This window comes from Cygnus olor, chromosome Z, assembly GCF_009769625.2.
Source record: "Cygnus olor isolate bCygOlo1 chromosome Z, bCygOlo1.pri.v2, whole genome shotgun sequence".
NCBI lineage: Eukaryota > Metazoa > Chordata > Aves > Anseriformes > Anatidae > Cygnus > Cygnus olor.
The window spans coordinates 35,899,057-35,921,805 of NC_049198.1; the positions used below are offsets into that span (position 1 = coordinate 35,899,057).

Consider the following 22,749-nt stretch of genomic DNA (forward strand, 5'->3'; position numbering starts at 1 on the left):
ATGTATTTGAAATATTAGACAGTGTTGTTTTAATGACATAGACCTGTCCCTTATGAAAGAATAGTGTTACTGATTATCCTGAAGAAAGAGGCTGTAAGGAAATAATACATGTATTTAAGTATCTTACATCTTTAGAATATAAGTAGTAAACACTTTTTTTAAAATACCATAGATAGACTTTTTGTTATCTTGATCTATTTATCCCTTTTTGGTTCCAAGGGAGACATATATGTTAAGCAATTATGTGAAATCAATAAATGCCCGAGTGCACAAACATTTTGAAAATTCAAAATTATAACTTAATATTTGTGATTGAGGCTTGATGCAATCTCTGTGGATAACACCTTCAGGGCTAGAGTTCCCTATGAATATGACATGATTTTTTTGTTTGGTTTTGTTTTTAATTAAAAAAAAAAAAAGAAAATTCACCCTTTTTTACATTTTTTTTCCTTAAATGTTATATATAATATTGTATATGCAGAAGGTTCCCATGTTTAAATCACAGCTGTTACACAGCCACTTAAGGGAAAAATTGCAGCTAGCCACCAAATTGCAAAGTAACATGTAATTACTTTTTTAAGGACAGATTTTACACCCCTCTACTACTCTTACAGATGTCATTAAAGTTCCTAAATGCCTGTATAGTGTCCAAAGAAATGAAATGGAGATTAAACTGTAGAAACTAAATGCATGTTGGTATGAGAATGCTGGATTTAATTATTTATATATAAATTTACATGTATTATACTTGACTAGTATTAGAATTTAATATAGTGATACTAAGATTAGATACTGTAATTCATTATTCTTGCTTGAAGTAACTCATCCTATGAAACTAATAGTATTGTTTTGTGCTTGGATTAGCTGATAACTAGTTAGATCTGTGTTACTGTTAGGAAGACAAGGTACCCGTGCATATATGAGAGAGCCATAAACCACACAGTTAGCAGTAGCATATTATGGCATATGTTTCTGTAACAGTAATTTTGAATTTAGGTTTTTCTGTTGCGCAGTACAAGTCTCCTACTGAGGTAGTAGCTATTAAATACTATTATTACCACACATAAAATATCTAAGAATTATTCAACTTTTTGAATTTAATCTAAGAATTATTCAACAAGTGCCTCACTCTCACTTTTAATATTTAAATCCTGTAACATTCTTTCCCCCTCCCTCCTTTCCACCCGCACCTTAGTGGAGCAGACTTCAGTACTCTACTCATGAATCTTGGACCAGAAAACTGTGCCACCCTGCTACTCTTTGTATTATTAGAAGGCAAGATTCTCCTTCATTCTCTTAGACCAGCTGTATTGACAGGAGTTGCTGAAGCTGTAGTAGCTGTAAGTACAAAGGGTTCTGTACAGCAGCAAGGGACATTGTTGGAAACGCCATAATTACTATGAGGCTTTTGTAAGTTAAAATGATTGATGCATTAAATGATCATTTTTTCCTAGCAATAGCATTTAGTTAAATCACTCTAGTATGTCTAATTATTGTAATTGTTGAAATGATCAATGCTTTTGCATAGATAAGCAAGAAATGCACTGTAAAAGTGATCAAAGTTGAAGACACTTTTTTGACAGTAACAAGGTTCCTAGCAATTTAATTTCAACATGCTGCATGTAACAAATTCACCTGTTTCATACTGTACAAGGTCTGTCCTGTTTTAATGAGTTGATTTCATTTCATTTTTCCTTCAGATGATATTTCCATTTCAGTGGCAATGTCCATATATCCCCCTATGTCCTTTGTCTCTGGCCACCGTACTCAGTGCACCTGTTCCATTTATTGTTGGAGTTGATTCACGGTATTTTGATCTGTATGATCCACCACAGGACATTGTGTGCATTGACTTAGACACAAACATGGTGTACATGTAAGTTCTATGGGGTTTTTACATCTATCTATAGATGGAGAAATTGCTGAACTATTTGAGAGAGAGCAAACTTTATTTAAAAACTGTTTTGTTGAATATGACTTTGTTTCTGCCTATCCTCTGTTCTTCATCTTGCTTCTAATGCTTCATAGAGACTTGAAATTTACTAAGTCAAGGGTCAGCATTTGGGGCTGCCAATAAAATTAAAAAATAAATAATGTGCTGCAGATGTTGCTTGAAATGATAATGCGTGTTTGTTTTCTTTTTCCTTCACTTCTCATACTGATTATTAGGGAAATGGGACAAAAGCTAGAATAGAGGAAGAACGGTTTATTTTTATTGTCCCACCATTTTATGCATTTTCACCTTGCTCCACCACTTCAGAATTTGATTTGCCTGTGTTCACTGAATATTGTGTTGGAACATGAGAGTTTCAGGACCCTTCATGAAGCTTTTGAAGCTGTATTAAATTCAGGACATTTTTTGTCAGTGTAATGAAATAAAAAATAATTTCATAAGTTACAAGATCTGACTTGTCAGTGAGATCAAGCAAGCAAAACATTTTGTGCTGCCTATATTTGTTTTAAAATATTTTCACTTAATTATGTTTTGAATGCTTGTCTTAAATAAAGAGTGTTGTAGGAAGGGTTTCTTTACAACTTCTGTAGGAGAGGCTAATCTAGAATAAATTTCTTCTGAAATAAATCTAAATGGGATTGTAAATACCTGATTTGAAAATGATTTATTAAATTCATAAATTATCTTTTCCTTTTAGAGTAATTAGATCAAAATTAGAGGGATGTAAGCTATATGAGGGTGAACATCACTAAATAATGTGTGTCTTTTCTGTGTGAAAACATATTCTTACATCATCTCATGTCACTTTAACTCTTGATTTTCATTTTCACTAGCTTGAATCAAAATAAGTCATTTGATCTATGGGTCAGTTGAAAGCTTTCATGCTTTTCATTGCATAAGAAGGACCCTTCCTGTGATGCTCTGCTGAAACGCTTCCTTTAAGTTATTGAAATGCATTGTGTTATTAATAGCATCAAAGAAAAGAGTAAACAACAGAGTAGATTGTATTCATATTTTTTGTCTTTTTTCTTCTCCTGGGTCCCCAATAAAAACACTGCAAAAAACATTTTCATCATTGTATATAAATATATTATGCCATCAAATGAATAATTATAACAGATGTGAAAGAAATGCAAGGAAGATAACTTGTTTATGTGAAGATACCCTTTGCAGTGAAAAATCTTTTTTTTTTTCATAAGAAGAATGGAAATTGATGTCTGGGTTTAAAAAAAAAAAAACGAAGTAGATAAACAGTACATTTAGTAGAGAGAGAAGACTGTAAAGATTCTGTTGGAATGAGTCATAGAAAGATAAAGTTGGATACTAGTTACTGAACTAAAAATCTACCAGTGGCTGATGTCTTATTTGTCTACAACTGAAAAGATTCTGGCACCTTTTCCTTTAGTGTCTTTTAAGTCCTCTTCTTTTTCAGTGGCTAACTGATCTTTTTGTCTTTTGCTGTCCATTTTGGATGCATTTCATTTATACTACTTACTTGACTTTAAGAGGAATTGAACATCTTTAACATTTGACTTCAAGTAAATGAGATATGTTGATACCTGCATTATAAAACTTCTTTTAACCTGGAAATGAGGATATTTCTCCATTTTGGAGATATGTAGGTAAAATCAAATCTCCATAAAGCAATTTGTGTTGAAGATCATATAGAATATTAATCTTTACTAATAATGTAGTATTTTAGAATTCTGTTTTATTTATGCAAAGCTATTTTTGCCCTTCTTTATTTCTATGGCAATGTTGCATTTTTAAGGTGTTAAAGCATTTAATAGCACTGTTGCTGACTGTGAAAGACTGCATAGTACAAGAATAATGTTTGAAAAAATCAGTGTTTTCTAGTACGTCAGTCTGTCTGACTGGCGTCTTTCTAGGGCAAGTTTGCTGGTATCTCCCTTATGATAGACTGAAACTTCATTTACTGCCAGAACTACTGAATGTCTTTTATTCATTCGTCATCTTCCTTAAAGTCTTTTCTTAGATGTTTTCACCCATCTCTGTGAAAGTAACATCAAAAGCTGATTAAGGAAAGTAGCCTTTTTGGGTCCAAATTTGAGAGGTGGTTTTATTTTTATAATAGTTTGCTTCTTGCATTTTTGGAACAGTACTGCTTATATTGTTTATAGGCATGCCGTTGTTGTGGGAAAAAAAAGGAGATGACATCTGCAAGCATGCATTTTTTTTTAAATTATTATTTTTAATTCATTAATTCATTTTATTTTTTAATACGTTAAATGTATACTTCCTCCTTAAGAAAACTACGTGTCTGCCAACTGAGCAAACAGTTCCACTGATGCTAAGTGCAATGTGACAGTGACAGCATCAGCTCAAATAGTAATAACTGATTAGGTCTTGTGGCATCAAAGTTTGCTGTACACCATATTAGGGAATTTCTGTTCCACTTTCTGTCTCCCACAAAGAAGCTTAGGAGTTCTTGTGATTCTCTCCCTTCTGTCTCTATATTCATCTGTTAAATGAGGTCTGGCAGTGTATATTTTGTTCCTCTGACAAAGATGAGCATCCCTTCAGACCAATTTATCCCATTGCTTAATCAACCACATAATTTCCAAATTGTAAACTGAATTTCCAATCTTTCTAGTCCCTGGTAGCCTTTGATTGAAGCTGGAATTGGGAACTTAATTGTCATAGACATGTGACAGTGACTATAAAGCATATGAGCATAAAGCTACCTGACTGGTCTTCCAGCATTTTACAGGAATTTAAGTTCATGTGGTATTCCAAACTGCCTTTATTTGTGTCAGTAGCAGTACAACAAGCTTACAATAGTATAAACTAGTAATCATATACAGATTAGTCTGCTCAGATTATATTATTGAGACTGGTACAGATTCTGAAAGGAAAGACAGCAACGTGAAACTTCAACCAAAAAGTCTAAATTAGATCTCAATACAGGTCCTCCTTCCAGATTGGAGAAAACTACCCACAACTCAATTTATACTGCTCTTTTCTGAGGAAATGAAGTGCTGAGTTAATGTCACTCCATTTTATTATTTTTATTATTTCTGACAAATAAGGACAGTGACAAGATTTCTTTTCAAAATGATTTTCTTTTTCTGAAAATGAATTAACTTAGGCCAGTGGAAGCTATTCTTTTCTATATGGTCTGTATTTTATATATCCTTTTATCCTCCCCTGTGTTTTAGATCAGATGATAAGAAGAGCACAAACTGGAAGCAGTTTCCTAAGAAGCCATGTAAAAGTCTGCTCAGCACCTTAAAGAAACTGCACCCACAGCTGGCAGCAGGTGAAATATCTAAAATAAATGGGAAGGGATAAGAACAGAAACTGCCTAAAGCAGGGAAAGTAAATATTAAAAGAAAACTACTAAATTTTCTGATACACATCTACAGGTCTTAAATTATAAGTAGCATATAAATGTAAGGACTTCTTTGTAACGTGGTGTAGATCTTTTTAGACTTTATTTGTTGTCACTTCCTCAAATTTGGGAATTTTCAGCCTTTAGTAATGATTAAGTTATATTTAAACAAAGACTCAACAGAAACACGTTTGGATCTCAGCATAAACAATGTTCATAGTTCTGGTCAAAAATAGTAAAGGAAATGAGTGTTTGACTAAGATACTGCACAATACTTCAGGTATCGTGCAGATACAGTTGAATATCTCAGATACTGACTTTTCTACAAAAATAATCAAGTAGCAAAATGTTGAAAGTATTTTTTTCAAAAGGAAGAGGAAAAACTGACCATCATACTAATGACTTGGAAAGGTAAGAACAAAGTTGTAACTAAATTATTCTGCAGGTATATCTTCTATCTGTCTGTAGACAGGATCTTTAAGACAATGTTGTTCAGAGTATGTTCAGTTGTGTTGTTGTAGAGAAGACAATGATAGCTTCATGGGTATACAACAGATATTAAAAAAAAAAGTTGGTAAACTATGAAAACAAAAAATGTATTAATTAGGAGTTGGGCTTTCTTGCCTCAATTTCCTTTCTTTCTTTCTTACTTTTTTTTTTCTCCAGATTGCCTTTACTTAGTCTGTTAGAAAACCTCAACTTTTGTTTTGTTTTGTTTTTTGGTTTTATCAGCTGGGCATGATACTCTACTTCATATGTAAATGCTGCAGACTGAATTCCAATTTTAACTGTATTATTTTATATTATTATTTACATTTATATTATAATAAAAATCTGGAACTATGTGTTCAAAGGTGAAGCAGTACCTGATAGGTTTTTTTTGTTGTTGTTTTTTAAGAGTTCAAGAATAAACTCTTTATGTCATCTGCTTCTTTCCATCCTTTGGTATACAAAAATGTTAAAATTTTCACTGGAAAAATAATTTAAAGCACTGTTTTTTCCTTGATGTGCAATCTTAGGTAATCAGCAGAACAGGGAAAACAGAATCCTTTGTTTGTGTTGATGTGTTACTGAAAGACAACGTTTAGTTGGGAATGTGATAGCAGAATCTCAGTTAAGTTAATGCTCATTTTCTCAGGTCACAGAGGCCTTGATAAGTTAGAAAAACACATAAGCAACCCCTGAAATAACTACCCTTTATATGGGCCAGATCAACTGGAAAGTAATAACAGGACAAGAAGAGAACTTATTTACAGTGTTAGTAATTTCTAAATATGGGAAATAAAAAAGAAAAAAAATCATATTCAACATCTTGCAAATGTTGTCTATCCAAATAAGCTGCATTTTAATACAGGATTGTATATGTTGCTGTTTGCTAGTTCACAAGAAAACTCCAGAAGGCTCAGCCGTGGAGATGACTCCTATCGAGGCAGATTTCTCCTGGCAGAAGAAGATGACAGAACTCGAGATGGAGATCCAGGAAGCTTTCCTACGTTTCATGGCATCTATTTTAAAGGGTTACAGAACGTTCCTCAAACCAATCACCCAGGCACCTTCAAATAAAGCAACTGCTGCTGATTCCTTGTTTGATCATCAAGGTGAGGTTGAGACAAATAAACTGCTGATAGCATTGGAGTTAACCCAAATTTTCCTTTGGTTATGCAACTCTTGGCAATATTTGGAATTGCAGTTGTATAAAATCAAGCAGTTTGAAGTTGATTAATATTGATACACACAAATAGAATCCCGTTTTGCAACAACTGTGATATTAGAAAAGTTGCCTTTCAATAGGGGGATGTCCTCTTTTCTTGTCACATTCTGTAAGGGCACCTCTTGGGAATTAAAGAATATTTCTCAATTTGTATGGAGCAAAAATGCCAGAAGCCCATTGAAGAAGAGCAAAGTAATGTTTTTGATATACATGGGAAAATAAAAGAGTACTGGGCAGAGTTCAGAAACATAACAAAACAGTAGTTGGCAAAGGTCATCTTATTTTTTTCACCTTATCACTCACCATATCACCTTGACTCTTTCATATCTGTTCATCAGTTGAGTGCCAGATAGAATGTCACTGGTGGCTTGTCGTCTTTTCTTTTTGTCTATTTGATTGTCTGTTTGCTTTTTTCTTTTTTGTGGGTGGGTGTTTTTTTGTGTTTTTTTTTTTGGGGGGGGGGAGAGGTTTGTTTTTGGTGGTGGTGTTTTTTTGGTTTTGTTTTAAATTAGCTAGAAGAGAGATTTGAGATGGGATTCTTATTTCAACACTTGGAAGTCATAAATGTTTACCTCCTAGGATAGTGGAAGGGGATTTTTTTTATTACTGTCTAAAATGCTTCTGCTTTTGGATGAGGTCACATTCTCCTTTTCTGTGCATAAAAAGTTAACAAATCAGCAAACAGATTATGTGATGACATGGGGGTGACTGCATGCCATGTATTGTTAACTGTGTGGAAGAAATCTTATACAAAATAGTTATTTTAATCTTCTGAATGCAAGTGATGATAAGTAGTTGTTTATACTAATAAAGCCAATATTTTATATATTATGTTAACACTTTATATTTTAGTTTCTTATGGAACTTGTGACTAGTATTTACTTCTGTGTTTCTTTTTCTAACCAGGATTTTTAAAAAGTAGAGACCGTGCCTATACGAAGTTCTACACGCATCTCACCAAAACGCAGATATTCAGCAGCTTTATTGAAGAGTGCAGTTTTGTGAGTGACAAGGATACTGGCTTGGCATTTTTTGATGACTGCATAGAAAAGGTGAAAAACATACTAAATTAAATCATGCTTCTATTTGTTTTGTTTTTTTATTATTGTCCTGCCTTTTACTCGTAAAGGCAGGTACCCTCTGTTAGAAGTGTGAGAGACGGGAATTCTTGGTTATTATTGCTGAATCATTTTCTTCCTTTGTCTTCTTGCGTGGTCATCATTTTCTGTGTTAATATAGGAGTCTGTCATTAAAGCCCTATAGGATGTCAGGCTGTAAGAGAATGTGAGAAGTACCAGTTCATGACACTTTAACACAATGTCATTTAAACGGTAATCTGCCTCACTCTAATTTAGAATTATCTACCACTGCCATCTCACAGAATCACAGAATCATCTAGGTTGGAAGGGACCTCCAAGATCACTGGGTCTAGCCTCTGACCTAACACTAACCAGTACTCCACTAAACCATATCACTAAGCTCTACATCTAAACGTCTTTTAAAGACCTCCAGGGATGGTGACTCAACCACTTCCCTGGGCAGCCCATTCCAATGCCTAACAACCCTTTCAGTAAAGAAGTTCTTCCTAATATCCAACCTGAACCTCCCCTGGTGCAACTTTAGCCCATTCCCCCTCGTCCTGTCACCAGGCACATGGGAGAATAGACCAACCCCCACCTCGCTACAGCCTCCTTTAAGGTACCTCTAGAGAGCGATAAGGTCACCCCTGAGCCTCCTCTTTTCCAGATTGAACAATCCCAGCTCTCCCAGCCGCTCCTCATAAGACTTGTTCTCCAGACCCCTCACCAGCTTCGTTGCCCTTCTCTGGACTCTCTCCAGCACCTCCATGTCCTTCTTGTAGCGAGGGGCCCAAAACTGAACACAGTACTCGAGGTGTGGCCTTACCAGAGCTGAGTACAGGGGGACAATCACTTCCCTAGCCCTGCTGGCCACACTGTTTCTTATGCAAGCCAGGATGCTGCTGGCCTTCTTGGCCACCTGAGCACACTGCTGGCTCATATTCATCTGACTATCAACCAGTACTCCCAGGTCCTTCTCTGCCAGGCAGCTTTCCAATCACTCATCTCCCAGCCTGTAGTGCTGCTTGGGGTTGTTGCACCCCAGGTGCAGGACCCGGCACTTGGCCTTGTTGTACTTCATACAGTTGGCCTCAGCCCATCGGTCCAGCCTATCCAGATCCTCCTGCAGAGCCTTCCTACCCTCGAGCAGATCGACACAGGCACGTAACTTGGTGTTGTCATGACAAACTTTAAGCATAAAAACATACCTAGTGCTCAGGCTTGTGGTCAAAACTGATTTATAAAGATAAGACCTCATTTCATTGTGTGTATTTTATATGAGAAAGATTGCTGTAATCCATTCATGTTTTTTTGAAGCCAAGTCTCTTCAGCATGTTTCTAGGCTACATAGGTTATTAGGTTTATAACTTCATCTGAAAAATGACAGGTTCACAAGATAAAATTTAGGAGCTAGAGGTTTTCATATACTTTTTATGTGCATATGTACGGTGCCTTCTGGACAGAACATTGATTTTTGCACTAAGCTGTTATTAGAATGACTCGTTGATTCAGTATCATTTCCAATCAAAATACCGCTTAAAACATATCACAAAAAAAAAAATGTTTCAAAGTATCCTTGCCTTTATTTTTCTTTCTGCCTAGTAGGGGGTGTGCATCTCCAGTATGTGTCTAGACTATGCTCTGTTTAGTAATGTTGATAACTTAATATAATTGCAAGTTATTAATGTGTTGTATACTTAAATTGTCGTAGTGAAAATATCTGCAAAAAGCAGTTTCTTTCAATTAGGCTAGGTTAAAGCTTCTTTAATAGATTTAAAGTTTTGTATTTAGTCCATAATGTCAACAGATTGAAAGCATTCTGGTAACTACCTCTTCTTGCTTTCAGCAAGGTAAGTATTTACTCTGGAAGTACTTTCTCTCTTTTTTTAATGTGAAAACTTGGTATTACTCATTTAATACTTCAGTAAAACCCATGGCTGTAATAGAATTATTTAGGATCTTTTTCTGTTGAGAATAAACTCTGATGCCTTTTTTTCTCTTTTCCTAGCTCTTTCCAGATAAAGGAACAGAAAAAGGAGACAAGGTACTTCGACCCTCAATATGTTCAGAGATAATTTACAGTGTAATAAAAGTGAAGAGACCGGGCCATAAAACTGATATTTGAGCATTGATAACAAATACAATACATTTTATATATTGTGATTATGCATAATGTATAAAATCAAGAACAGAAACAGTATATTTTTACACGTATTTTAATATAACTAATATTAAAATGTACATTTTATCCCAAAGCTAAACTCAGGACTCAGATTACAAACTCTGTTTTCAGGTTGACGTAGATTCTGTTGAAGATGCACGGTTGATTGAGCTTGATGAGTCACAAAAAAGTGAACACACAGTGTTTATAATGCCACCAGAACCTCCCCCTGATGATGGACAAGACCGAGCACCAAAATACAGGTACAGTTCAATCAACTAATGTAGAGAAACTGGAGTACTTGAACACTTATGATGTTGAGCAGGGCAGATATTTCAGCTTGGCACAAGACTTACCTTAATAAAAGGTAAGGACATCTTTAAAAAGATGTGATCTGCCTGGACTCCAGTAAGTTTCTGAAGGCCTGGAAGTATTTTGTGTGGGCATGTTTGAGGGCAAGTAGCTTTTGGTTGTAATTTTTAGTAACTACTTGCCAACTTCGTAGTTATGCTTTGCTACATGTATTTAATGTCTATCTTTCTTTGAGCCATTTATGTGGATTTTGTAGGAACTGTAGTACAGTCTTTGTTCCAGTGTGGGAATGACAGGGGGTGGGTAATGGATTTGCCCAGTACTATTGATCTGCAACTGGTGAACCAAAAGAAAAAAACAACCTTTCCACTTTTCAGACTTATTCCATTCAGTGTTTTTCAGCCCTATGCAGGAAGTGTGGAGTTGCACGCACTGTGGTTATGCTTATTCCTCCTCTTTCTTGGAGGCAAAGAAGGTTCTGTTTCCAGCTGTTGTTGTTAGTAATTATCATCAGTGCTTCCCAGACCTACGTGGTGTGGATGGTGGTGTGGTTCTTATATCCATGGTCTACTGAGATTTAATGTCCAAGGCATCTTCTTTTTTGTGATATCTTTGTGAACAGAATTAAAAGGATCTTGTTATAAACATACATATAAATCCCCTGGTTCCTTTATTTTCCTGTTTATCAGTTCTTTGCATGCAAGTTGCCTTTGTAAGGCTTTCCTGGTATCAGCAGATATATAAAAAGCTTTTTCCTTTTTTTTTTTTTTTTAAACTATCTATATAGCTATAAAAACTTTCCACGACTAGATTTCAAGCTCTTTGACAGGCCTCAGGAACTCACGCTCTCCTTCAGCAGACACCCAGCTGGAAGCAGCATTTCAAATAGTCCGGCACTCATGGCAAAGAGGACAAAACAGGTCAGATAAGTCTTACCATAATCACTGTGTGAACACTGAAAGATATTAAGCTTCTTTGATAAAATTACTGCTGCCTATTTATACTACAAATTACTTTGTTGGAGACTAGGTTTATGTGTAACTATTGGGAAGCAAAACTTGCCAGGAAAAGAAATGGAAAGCAACAAATTAGCATCTGAGATAAAAGTTTATTGTCAAACTAGTCATTAAGCTTTAGGCCATGATATAAAACAAAACTAAATTAAAATGAATGCTTAAAATGAGGGGAAGGTGGGAGGGATTAATTCAGATCCTATTTTTTGTTTGTGGAGAACCTTCAAAAGAAGGTGCTAAGAATAGAATGGCAGTTTAGTGTTTGTCCATTGTTATTAAATGCCTACTTTTAATAGCTTAGTATCTGAGTTAGTAATGTTTTCTAGGCTCTGGTTGTTCCATCTTCGTCTTCTTTGTTTTTTCTCACCCTTACAGGAAATAAAAACAGCCCATAAGTTAGCCAAGAAGTATTATGTAAGCCCCCCACAGTGGGCTAAATGTCTCTACAGTCACAGTTACAGCTTATGGTTTATTTGTCTGCCAGCCTACATCAGAGTTGCACATCCCAAGGTCAAAGCACTGCAGCAGGCATATGATGTTCTAATTAAAATGAGGAAAACTGATGTGGAACCACTAGATGAGGCAAGTCTGAATAAAGTATCATTATCATGAGCACAGAGCAGAAGACGAAGTGCAAATATAGTGTGTTTCACCACCAACAGCAGGTTAAGCATTCTCACAGTTTGACCTGTTTTAAAGCTACATCAAAATGGTCTTACAGAAGTCTGCTTAACTAGGACAACTAGAAACGTTTCTTTTTTTATCATTGATATAGCATCAGCTTAATCATGTAATCCAACTTAGTGTTGCTCATCTTCTTCCAGACTTCTTCCAGAAGGCAGTTCTTGAATATCTCTGTTTTTAAAATGTGCTTTGAATTAATGCTCTGCAATCATACTGAAGTGAAGGAAGGGATAATGGATTTGTGTGCAGCATTCCATTCTTGCAGTAGTATACGCAGACACAAAGAAGCAAGTTATCCCACTTTTTTGCGTGGGTGTTTCCTTCCCTCCTTTATTTTGCAAACAGAAAAGCCAAGTGGGGAAAAAAAAAATAAGCACTTGTCTTTGACTCCTGATGTTATTTCAGCTTGTGTAATTTCCTGTTTAATTTTTGCTCCCTCTTCTGGCTGTTGGTTGAGTAGCTGCTTTCACATGGCTTTCTCTTTTACTTGTGTGAAATTCGGGAAGAGCTTAAGCTGTTTCAAAATCCTTGTCATCTGTTAATCTATGGACTTCTGTATCTTGTCAGGTGTGCTACAGAGTTGTGATGCAACTCTGTGGACTGTGGGGTCAGCCTGTTCAGGCCGTGAGAGTCCTCTTCGAAATGAAAAATGCTGGAATACAGCCAAATGCTATTACTTATGGCTATTACAATAAGGTAGGAGAAATTTTGGCAAAGGATACTGGACCAATGTCTCCCTTGCCTTTTTATTCCCTTTGTCCTATGGCATGATGTGAAGACTGTTTATTACAGCTCTTCACTTGAATTTGCTGTTTCTGTTGGGCAAGCCAGCAGTTCAGACAAGTTTCCACTTGACTTGGTCTACAGCATATGGTTTTACATTTTTTACTTTTACATTCCTGTGCTGTTTGTCTAACCAACAATTCTGTTGAAATACATTTATAGTGTTTCCATTTCCAAGGTTTGAAACCTGTCTAGTTACTTCCATGTCACAGCCATCTCTTCCTAGTTGTATCCTTTAAGGTCGCAGGATCCATGACTGATGAAGATTGGGATTAGGTTAGTTGAAGTGGCTGCCTCATGCTTTCCTTGCTTCCATGTTTCTGTAATTTTCTAATGGAAATTCATAGTAAACTATGCAAAGTAATTGCAGAAGAGTCTCTACTATGGTCTTTTGTTCCTACCATACACTAAACGTATGAATAAGATCTGTCTTGTTTAATTAAGGAAAACTTGATCCATAGTCAGTTGCCACTCAGCCAGTATATCCACAGCTGTAGGATAAAAGGGAACAGCTAAAACTCTAATATTTGTCCTTCTTCACACTGTTGGCAGGAAATGTTCTTTGCTGAGTATGGAAAGAGAAGCTTCTCACTGTATTGTGTTTCTTAGTGTAAATTTGTTACTGTGTTGTTATTGCAATGTCTCTCTCTGTAGGCAGTCTTAGAGTCTCCTTGGCCTAGCAGTAACCGCAGTGGCATATTTCTGTGGACAAAGGTACGAAATGTAGTTCGTGGTACAGCACAATTTAGGCAGTGCCTAAAGAAAGCAACGCAGAGCCCACGAGTACCTGTGATCTCAGGTAATAAGTTAGGTGAAATGAATTTTTCTGCTGAATGAGAGCATGACTTGCTTTCTGAAGGACTGCACCTAACATTCTGTCTTTTACAAGTAGAACATCTTTCCTAAATGTATAAAAATTGATAATAGTCAATTTGATGCTTGATGCTTAGACTGTTTGTCTTACAATGTCTTTCCTACACTGAAGAATGAATTGTCTAAGTTCTGTTGCTAGAATTTCATATTCTCATTTTATATGTGCAAGCAAAGGTATTTACTGTTGTCTGAAGAGGCTAGATGTATTTGAAAATCTGAAATTTTAAATCCTCTCTTACTAACCAGCTCTCATTCATGTCTTTAGCTCTGCGGAATACCACGGGTGGAAGTGATGGGGACATGGTGAGCCATGGTAGCGTGGATAGTTCTAATGATGCTAACAGTGGGGAGCACACTCTCTTCGTCAGTGACTTAGTCAGGCTTGATTCCAATGATAATCACTCTAGCACAGGTACTAGATTCTGCTGGGTTTCACTACTAACAGTCCCCCAAAAGGCAAAATTTTCTGTTTTCCTGTTGATTTCCCCTCCACTGCCACCATGTTCCCCTCTTGAGGCTGTAGAGAATGAAGCATGGAGTTGATCTATGTGAAGAAATACAGTCTCTACTTTACCACAGTTCATGCAGCTTCTGTAATTTAGAGTGAACTGTAGCAGAAGTACTCTTAAGCTAAATGTCTTGCTGTGGTCTCATGAACTTTACTTTTTGTGCTAATCATTATAAAAGGCATAAAGCCTCTGACATAAGTCTTTGATTTCTGCATATGATTATTTATTCATAGAAATGAATAGTCTGTGTGAGTAAAACCTTCATCAGCAGTAAAGGAAAAGAGTGAAAGTTGCTGAGGTGATTAGAAGCTAATGTTTTGAAATGTTGCTTTTTGTTGATCATCCTTTGATCCAGGATGGTCTAATTTGCGTTTCTAGAATTAGTATGTTACATTCGGTCATAGTAAACCATGCTTTTAAAAGCCATATTCAGGCTTCTCACCAGTGTTTGTCTGATTTGAGAATAAATACAAAAATCATCAGAACCACATATAAGGCACCCTGTACGAATGGAAAGACAGTTGATAAGCTGGGGAAAAACTGAATGTGGCATGTACTCTTCTAGGCCAAACTGGAGTGAAAAGAGCGCACAGAAAGTTAAACTACTTGAGATAGCAATACAAAATTCATGGTTCTTAGTGTCTGCCTTAGTACTGATTACATATTACCTGTGCACAGTCTCAACTAAGCTTCCTTTCTGTTTACCTCAACACTTACTGTACAAATGGTTCTTACACGATCTTCATGATATTTAATATCTCAAGTCCTCCTTTAAAGATAACTTTGAGTCTGATTCCTGTTCTTCATCTGATATGCCTGCCTAGATTACTGAACTTTCCTTCTTTCTGCTCTTTGTTGCTCTGCTTTTTGCTCTTTGCCGTCTCTCGGGTGCTGCATTTGTCCTTGACTATCATGGTGTGGGGTGCAGACTTTACATGGTGTGAAGCCTTGGATGCACGTGTGCATTAATTCTACCCTTGAATGTTACTTCTGCAGGTAATTTGCCCATTTATTGATAGGGTATTTTCACTTCAGTGCAAACCACAGAGACTAACATCACTGAATTGATGATAGGGAGAAAATAAGGACCAAAGAATGTCAAAGTGAATTCTGTGTATAAAAGGTTATCCTACACAGTAGACAAATTCGTTAATTGATGACTGCTTAGACTTTTTAATTTAATTTTTCTATGTTTGCTCTACATTGGTAAAAAAAAAAAAAAAAAAAGTAGTAATACATACTATAGATAAATAATGTCTGTCTTTCAAGTTTTATGGAGCCTTCTAATACTTTTCATATAATACTCAGTAACTTACACTTTGATCTTTTTAAATACTGTCAGGTGTTGTAATAGGTACTCTGAGGCATGTTTTAACATCCTGCTGTGGGATATGTCCCGTATAGTAGTTGTGTATTTTTGCATGTACAGCATCACTTATGATAAAAGTTAACAAAAAAGTGAGTGGTTTTTGATTGTTTTCTTTGGTAGATTTTTTTTGTTAAAAAAAAAAAGTTATTTACTTTTTAAAAGAATGTGTTATAGCTATCAAATGTAAATGCTGTCATGGAGGAACGCCTTTTTTAAAATATAGATTTTTGCTTTTTTTCTGTTACATTGTATAGTTTGTACCTTAGCACAAAGACGTAGTACAATTTATAGTAGAATAATTTTCATGGATGTATTCATTGTTAGAAGCTGACTTGATTACTGTTGTATATGTGTAACTTTCTTTTGTAGATCATGTGAGAATTTAGCTTGCACAGCAATGAAATATTTGATGTTGATGAAAGGGGAAAGGAATGAAGGAAGATACACTGCAGGAAAATTAATTAGTCACTGTACTATTCTGGGGGGGATAACACATCACAATAATTTAATGTGTATTTAAAAAGTAAGTTTGCATTGAAAACTAATTACCTCTGCTGTCAACATCACCAAGTAGATCTGTACGCAGATGAGACGTTTTGGTGATTCTTACTCTGAACTTTTGTGGCAAAACAGAATGAAAGAAATGAATTTCAGTAGAAATAAAAGAACTTATTTTCTTATTGAAAAATAACAAATTTAGAAAGGAAGTTGGAGGCAAGTGTTTGTATTCCTTTGAACAGGTGGTCAGTCGGACCAGGGCTATGGATCCAAGGATGAACTTTTAAAGGATGACGGAGATAGTCTTCTTGCAACTGAAACACAAATGGAGCAAGACATTTCTTCTAAAGCTGAAGACCTAATAGGAGGTTAAGTATGCATGTTTATATTGACGAAGACTTGTAAAATAAATTTACTTCATCCATTAGGCTACCACAAATAACAATGTTGTCAAGGTCAAAATTCAACGTGATAGAATCTGCTGGACTTCTGCTGTACGCTAGATAATAACAGTGGAACATATCTAGATAAAAATAGTTTTTTATTTGACCAACTTCATATAGATCAAAAAAATTGGAGATGCGCTAGGGCATACAGTATTTTATATTCCATTTGTATATTTAAACACCTGAACATTTTTAAAGTTGTACCAGTTAGCCTAATAAGAGGCACTACTTATTCCTACAAGCTCTTCCCCACTGTAGAAAATATGATCATCTCCTGTCTTCTTTCAAGATTTTGTCCTTAGTTCTTCTGTATTTTGTATTTCATTACTGACTCTGTTTCATATCTTTGTTACTAGGCCCTTAATGTCAATTAGGGCCTCTGATGCTATCATTAAACAAATAGCCCTGAATAAAAAAAAAAAAGAGAACTGCTGTTACTGCTCTACTTTGCTTAGCTAAAAATATACCAAAGGATGAAGCTGGCACACACTGTAACCTTGTGAACAGCTATGCACTCTTTCTGTAATACTAATTACTGTCATCTCCCGAGATACTACTTCCAGGAAATGCTGGAAGTACTTTGTAGGACTGATTCTTTAGGTTGTAACTGGGTAAGGGAACAGTGTTTGATTATTTGTTTTCCATAACAGTGTAAATATAGTTATTTAGTTAAATTAACTGAAGTTCACATTTTCTTTATTTTAGACATTTGCATTGAGGAATCTGATGAAAATAAACAGCTGAATATAGAGACACATAGTCCAACAGACACACCTGCCTGGGGTAACAGTATCGTCAAAGTTCCATCTGGCATTTTTGATAGCATTGGAAGGAAAAACAGTGGTGGTGAGTCACTGGGTGAAGCAGAACTTCCTGAAGCCTTGAGCTTGTGCTATAATGTTTTGTAACCTCTTGGATTCTATTTAATGAAAAAAAACCCACTTCTGTCAGAGGTGCAAATGTCTTACAAAACATGTGCTTTCCACCATTACCCTTCTTTTTTTTTTTCCCCCACCATTATCATTTTTAGGTGACTTAAAAAGTACCTGTGGATTCTAAGGTTGAAAATTAGTAGTGTTGAGTAGATTGAAATCAAGACTTTCCTTGTCCCATACTGAGTGTATTTCGGTAATATACTAGAAAAACAGGAGAATTAGGGTCTCTACTCTTGACTTCTGGTCACCTAAACCTCACTGATCTTGGACAAGTCATATATGTCTATGATTCTATTATTCATCCAGTGGCCTTTGCTGCCAACGTATAATCTGGGAACAGTACACATCTTCTTCGTGACAGATGAAATTTATTTACATCTCTGGATCTTTATGTTGAGGAAGACAAGGATATATGAGATCCAAATATTGGGGCACATATTTTTTTTCCCTACCTTTGTGCCTGTCCTTGACTAAGGTAATGTAGTCCAGCTTCAGTGATTAGGGACAAAACAGCAGGGACTTTTTCTTTTAAGAGGGCAGTTGGCATGTACTTTGATGGCAAGGCATTGAGTCTCTGACAAGAACTTGCTCAGAACCTTTCTGACCATTATGAAAACTAATGACTCGTCAAGAAGCAGCATCAATACTAGATTCAAACATTCTCAAGCAGTGGATATGGTGCATCTGGTCCTCTGTTGGCATCCTCATATAATAGTAGAATTACCTTCCTTACAGAGATAAAGTCAGCATTTTTGCCTGGATAACACAGTTTTCTAGGCATATATTGCCCCAGGGAAATGGGAACATTTATAGCATTAGTTAAATTCAGCATATGTAAGATATGTTCTTTCACATATGTATATGTCATAAGCAAAACTACGCTTCTGTGTTGTGCAGACACACATGATACTTATGTTCAGAACCAGAATGAACTATGAAGTTTGATGTATACATCTGTGAATGTAGCTCTGGGAGAGAGAAAAAATAAAGTATATCTTTAATTATAATTGTACTTTCTCTTAATTTATGGATGTAGTACCTACTTTCTGCTCTGAGGTGGCATGTGGAAGGGAAGTAGAAGACAGAAAACTTTGCATTCAGGGAGTCAAAAAGAGTAGATGACTTTTGATCTGCTGAATGCCTTTGCACCCAGTAAAATAACTTGATAATATCAGTGTTAAACTTTTTAATGGATACGTTGAGATTTGTGGCGCCCCCAATCTTCTCAGTGATAAGGAGGCCACATAACTTCAGAAAAGAAACAGTCTTGATGGCTATGTACACCATATGTAATGCCTTTTCTCTTCTAGAAACTGGTTCAAGCCCGCTGTTCATAACTCAGGATTCAGTTGAAGATGTGGTCTTTGGTGACGTTTCTCCAAAGAAAATAAGTGAAAAAGGACAGAAGAGGCAGAAGCTGTTTTCAGAGAGAAGCTGCAGTTTCAGCAGTGAAAGCAGGGCAGGAATGCTGCTGAAAAAAGGGAGCTTGGACTTGCATTCCAGAGAAATAGCGATAATGATGGGAGCAGATGCCAAGATTTTAACAGCAGCTTTATCTGGGGCCAAAACTTCACCTTGTGATATGAATAAATCCCATAGTTTTGATAGTGCTGTTGACCAGCAGGTCTCTGGCAAAGGTGGCTCTTGGAGTCGTGTGACTGATAGTGATTGGGAATTGGAGCACAGAACTTCACCAGTGCTGGAAGAACCTGGGGAAGGGCAGGAGCATTTTGAGAACGGAAGAGATGAAAATGCATCCAACGTGGAAGAAATGAACATTGAACAGTTAGCTGAGTCCAAAAACCAGAAAATGGAATCCAAAGATGCAGCTCCTAAAAGGAATAGCTTTTATGGAGTGGTTAAACCTATCGAAAGGGAAGATGTTGAAGTGGGCTTGGATCCTTTATCTTTGCTGGCTACTGACAGCATCCAACCAAGACTCCCTGAACCAGAGGAAAAGCTGGTGTCACCAGTTGCAGCACGCAATTTGGCAGATGAAATAGAGAGCTATATGAATCTCAAGAACCCACTGGGCAGTAAGTTTCCCAGCATGGAACTGCACAAGCCAGGTAGGGAAGCAGAAGCCCCTGGTTCACCTGCTCACTCCCAGGAACGGAGGTCAAGCCTGCCTTTGGATTCCATCCCACCATCGTCTGAGTCCTATGAAAATCGCAGAAGTCCTTCTGTCTCCAGATCCAAAACATTTACTGGGCGACCAAAACAACAAATGCATCCACGGATTCAAAAGGAGCGTTCTTCATCTTTGACAGGACTGGGTCGTTCTTCTCCACATGGCTCCTTAGGATCAGTTGTAACGACTTTATCCAATCTGAAGTTAGACAATATACTGTCTGGACCAAAAATGGATGTTCTGAAATCAGGCATGAAACAGGCTGCCAATGTGGCCAGTAAGATGTGGGGAGTTGTAACTTCAGTGTATAACTACTCAGATGATGAGGCAAGTATTTTTAAATACAAAAAATTAAGGTAGGCAAAGTTAGAGTGCTACTAACTAAGTAGTATTAAAGCTGAAAGAAGTAAAGGACAGCATGAGCTCTAGAAAATAGTCTTCAGGTATTTGGAAATAAAATGTTGCAGTTCATGTGTAAGCACACTTGATGTGTGTGTTTGTTGTTTGTTTTTTTTTAATCTGGATCTGAAAGTCCTTAAAAACAAACAAATGTTTTTAGTATAAAACACTTTAGAGTATAGTGACATAAATGCAAGAGGAGATAAATGTCATAACTTTTACGGAAAGTCAATACATCTTGTTATTGTGCCTTCAAATTTACTTTTCTCTCTTTAGAAAGGCCTTTGATCTGATTAACCCCTTTATCTGGTGTTTTGCTCTCTAAGGGTTTGTCTTCTCTCTTCAGGCTGTTTAGACAGCTTCTTGTTTCCTTTTTCAAATTCTTCCTATTTTCCCTATCTCCATAAGAGGTGAGAAGAGATGAAACAGCTGTTTAGCTTTGTTTCTACTTTAAACAGATTTAACTGATGTTACTAATACTATCTTTTCTAGTAAATATAGAAAAGATTTTTCTTCCTTTTTTTTTTTGCTTATGACAATGAAAACTCATTGTAGTGTAATGGTGTACTTTCTTTAATTATTTTTTTTCCCCATGAGCTAGGTTTTCCTGGATATCTTTGTTATATTGATCTGTTCCTTAGAATTTTTTTTAAGGGCTCATCATAATCCCCTTAATTTATTTTTTTAAACTTTTATTAATTTATTTTTTCTTTCTTACCCATTTCCACAACCTCCTGTTTTTTTTTAATGTCTTCATTGTTATATTTTATAGCTTCCTGTGTGTCTTAGTGACTGTGTCACTGTTGGATCATTCCTATATTTCATTTCTATCTTAAGATCTTTCCTCAGAATTGAACTCAGACCTTTATTCTTTTCCTGATAATTTCTCTTCTTTTGTGAAGTGCCAGTCTTTCATATCACAATTTATGCATCATTCCCTTGTTTCTCCAGTCATGAAGAAGAAAATACATTTGTCACTGAATTTGATCATCAGCTGAGTATTCTAACTGTCAAAACCTTTTTCCAATATCCTTCTGTTTTGTCCAATATCTGCTCTTTTGGGGGTATTGCCTAAATGTATCTTATATGTAAAAAAAAAATCTTTACATCAAGATTTTGTCTTAATCTGCTGCTTTAATTTTTAATTATTAGAGTAAAGATGAAAGTAAAATAATGGATCTAGAAGTACTAAAAAAAAAAAAAGCTATTTTTCTTCTTGTGTTAAAGGAAGAAAACAGTCGACCAGACTTTAACTTCCCTGCTGGTTTTGAAGATAATATTTTAGGAGATAATCTGTCATCAAGATCTGGAGTCCCAGGACTAATTGCAAATGAACTTGGCCAAAGCACTACTAGTCTTGGCAGTAGCAGTAGCAGTGGAGATGCAGGAAGACAGCATTACAGTGCAGGTGAGATTATTTTTTTTCCTTTGTTTTTAGTTTATAATGTAACAAACAGGTAAAATTGTTATGTCTAGAAAACATTCAATACAGTGGAAGGTGTGGTAATCTGAAATTACTTCAAGCCCTTAAGTATAATATTTTTATTTCTATTTTATAAATACTTTTCCAGTAGCAAATAGCTAATGCATCTCTTTGTTCAATGTATAAAAAGTTGATAAAAACTACAGGCATTTAACTGTAAAATACTTCCTCTGTGTTCAAGAACTGCAAATAGTTGTGTAAGTAATGGAGGTAGAACCAAAACTCCAAAAACAGCACATCAGCATTAATGTGGAATAAGAGTTACTGGATGCATACTTGATTTGAATTGATGAATGTAAACAAATGATGAATATGTGACTGTATGCCAAACTGTCATCTATGTTCCCAGCACTAAAACAGGTTGAAGCAGATCTATCATTTCCAGTGAGATTTGATCCGTAATTTGAGAAAAATGTGTTGCAGGACCACCTTGAGTTTTGGTTTAACTGTCTTTGTAGCACTCTAACGATAGAACTATCATGAAGAAGCAAAAGAACTTTCTTCATGACAGGAGGACTCTGTCAGTGAGTTTGAACAGTAAAGTTTGACTGTGATTGTCAGAGGAAGTAATGCTGATAGTTTTGCTTCCTGAAGCAGATTCTAACCATTTCCTTCTGGTATTCAAACTGTTTTTCCTCTTCTCCTGTGCAAAACTCATAACCCTAAATACCAGCCCTACAAAAGATAAGTTATTTATTTTATGGCAACATAAGCCAGAGAATACTTAATCACAGTAATGGTACATGTGGTACTGTGTGCCTTGCTCAGTGTTATCTTTGTTTGTTATTTACATATGGATACATCATTCAAGAAATCTTGAACAGCTTTTCTAGAGTATATATATTGAGCAATCTTACTGCTCTTTGCTGTTCTTTGTTCTTTCTTTGTATTTTCAGATTTTATTCACTGGTGCTTTTTTCCTTTTACCAGTCTGTTGCATGCTTTAGACAAAAATAGATTTGGAATGTTAATCGCAAAAATGATATCTTTATATTATGTAATATCAATGAAGTTAAAGAGCTACATATGTCTCTTGAGATCTTCTGGTACTGTTTTC

General features: G+C 35.9%; 1 protein-coding gene across 2 annotated transcripts in view; it reads left to right on the forward strand.

Annotated features, from left to right (window-relative positions):
* Positions 1–22,749, forward strand: part of DENND4C (DENN domain containing 4C) — a 77,388-nt gene that overhangs the window by 36,692 nt on the left and 17,947 nt on the right. The window contains exons 9-24 of one of the 2 annotated variants that reach the window (XM_040542051.1): positions 1,196–1,340; positions 1,701–1,876; positions 5,134–5,234; positions 6,686–6,904; positions 7,924–8,069; positions 10,105–10,140; positions 10,390–10,520; positions 11,357–11,489; positions 11,958–12,164; positions 12,834–12,962; positions 13,704–13,848; positions 14,188–14,334; positions 16,541–16,666; positions 17,450–17,590; positions 18,990–20,137; positions 21,437–21,617. In XM_040542051.1, coding sequence (XP_040397985.1) covers positions 1,196–1,340; positions 1,701–1,876; positions 5,134–5,234; positions 6,686–6,904; positions 7,924–8,069; positions 10,105–10,140; positions 10,390–10,520; positions 11,357–11,489; positions 11,958–12,164; positions 12,834–12,962; positions 13,704–13,848; positions 14,188–14,334; positions 16,541–16,666; positions 17,450–17,590; positions 18,990–20,137; positions 21,437–21,617 — 3,311 coding nt within the window. The remainder of the gene's footprint in view (positions 1–1,195; positions 1,341–1,700; positions 1,877–5,133; positions 5,235–6,685; positions 6,905–7,923; positions 8,070–10,104; positions 10,141–10,389; positions 10,521–11,356; positions 11,490–11,957; positions 12,165–12,833; positions 12,963–13,703; positions 13,849–14,187; positions 14,335–16,540; positions 16,667–17,449; positions 17,591–18,989; positions 20,138–21,436; positions 21,618–22,749) is intronic. The other variant, XM_040542052.1, reaches the window with a different exon arrangement.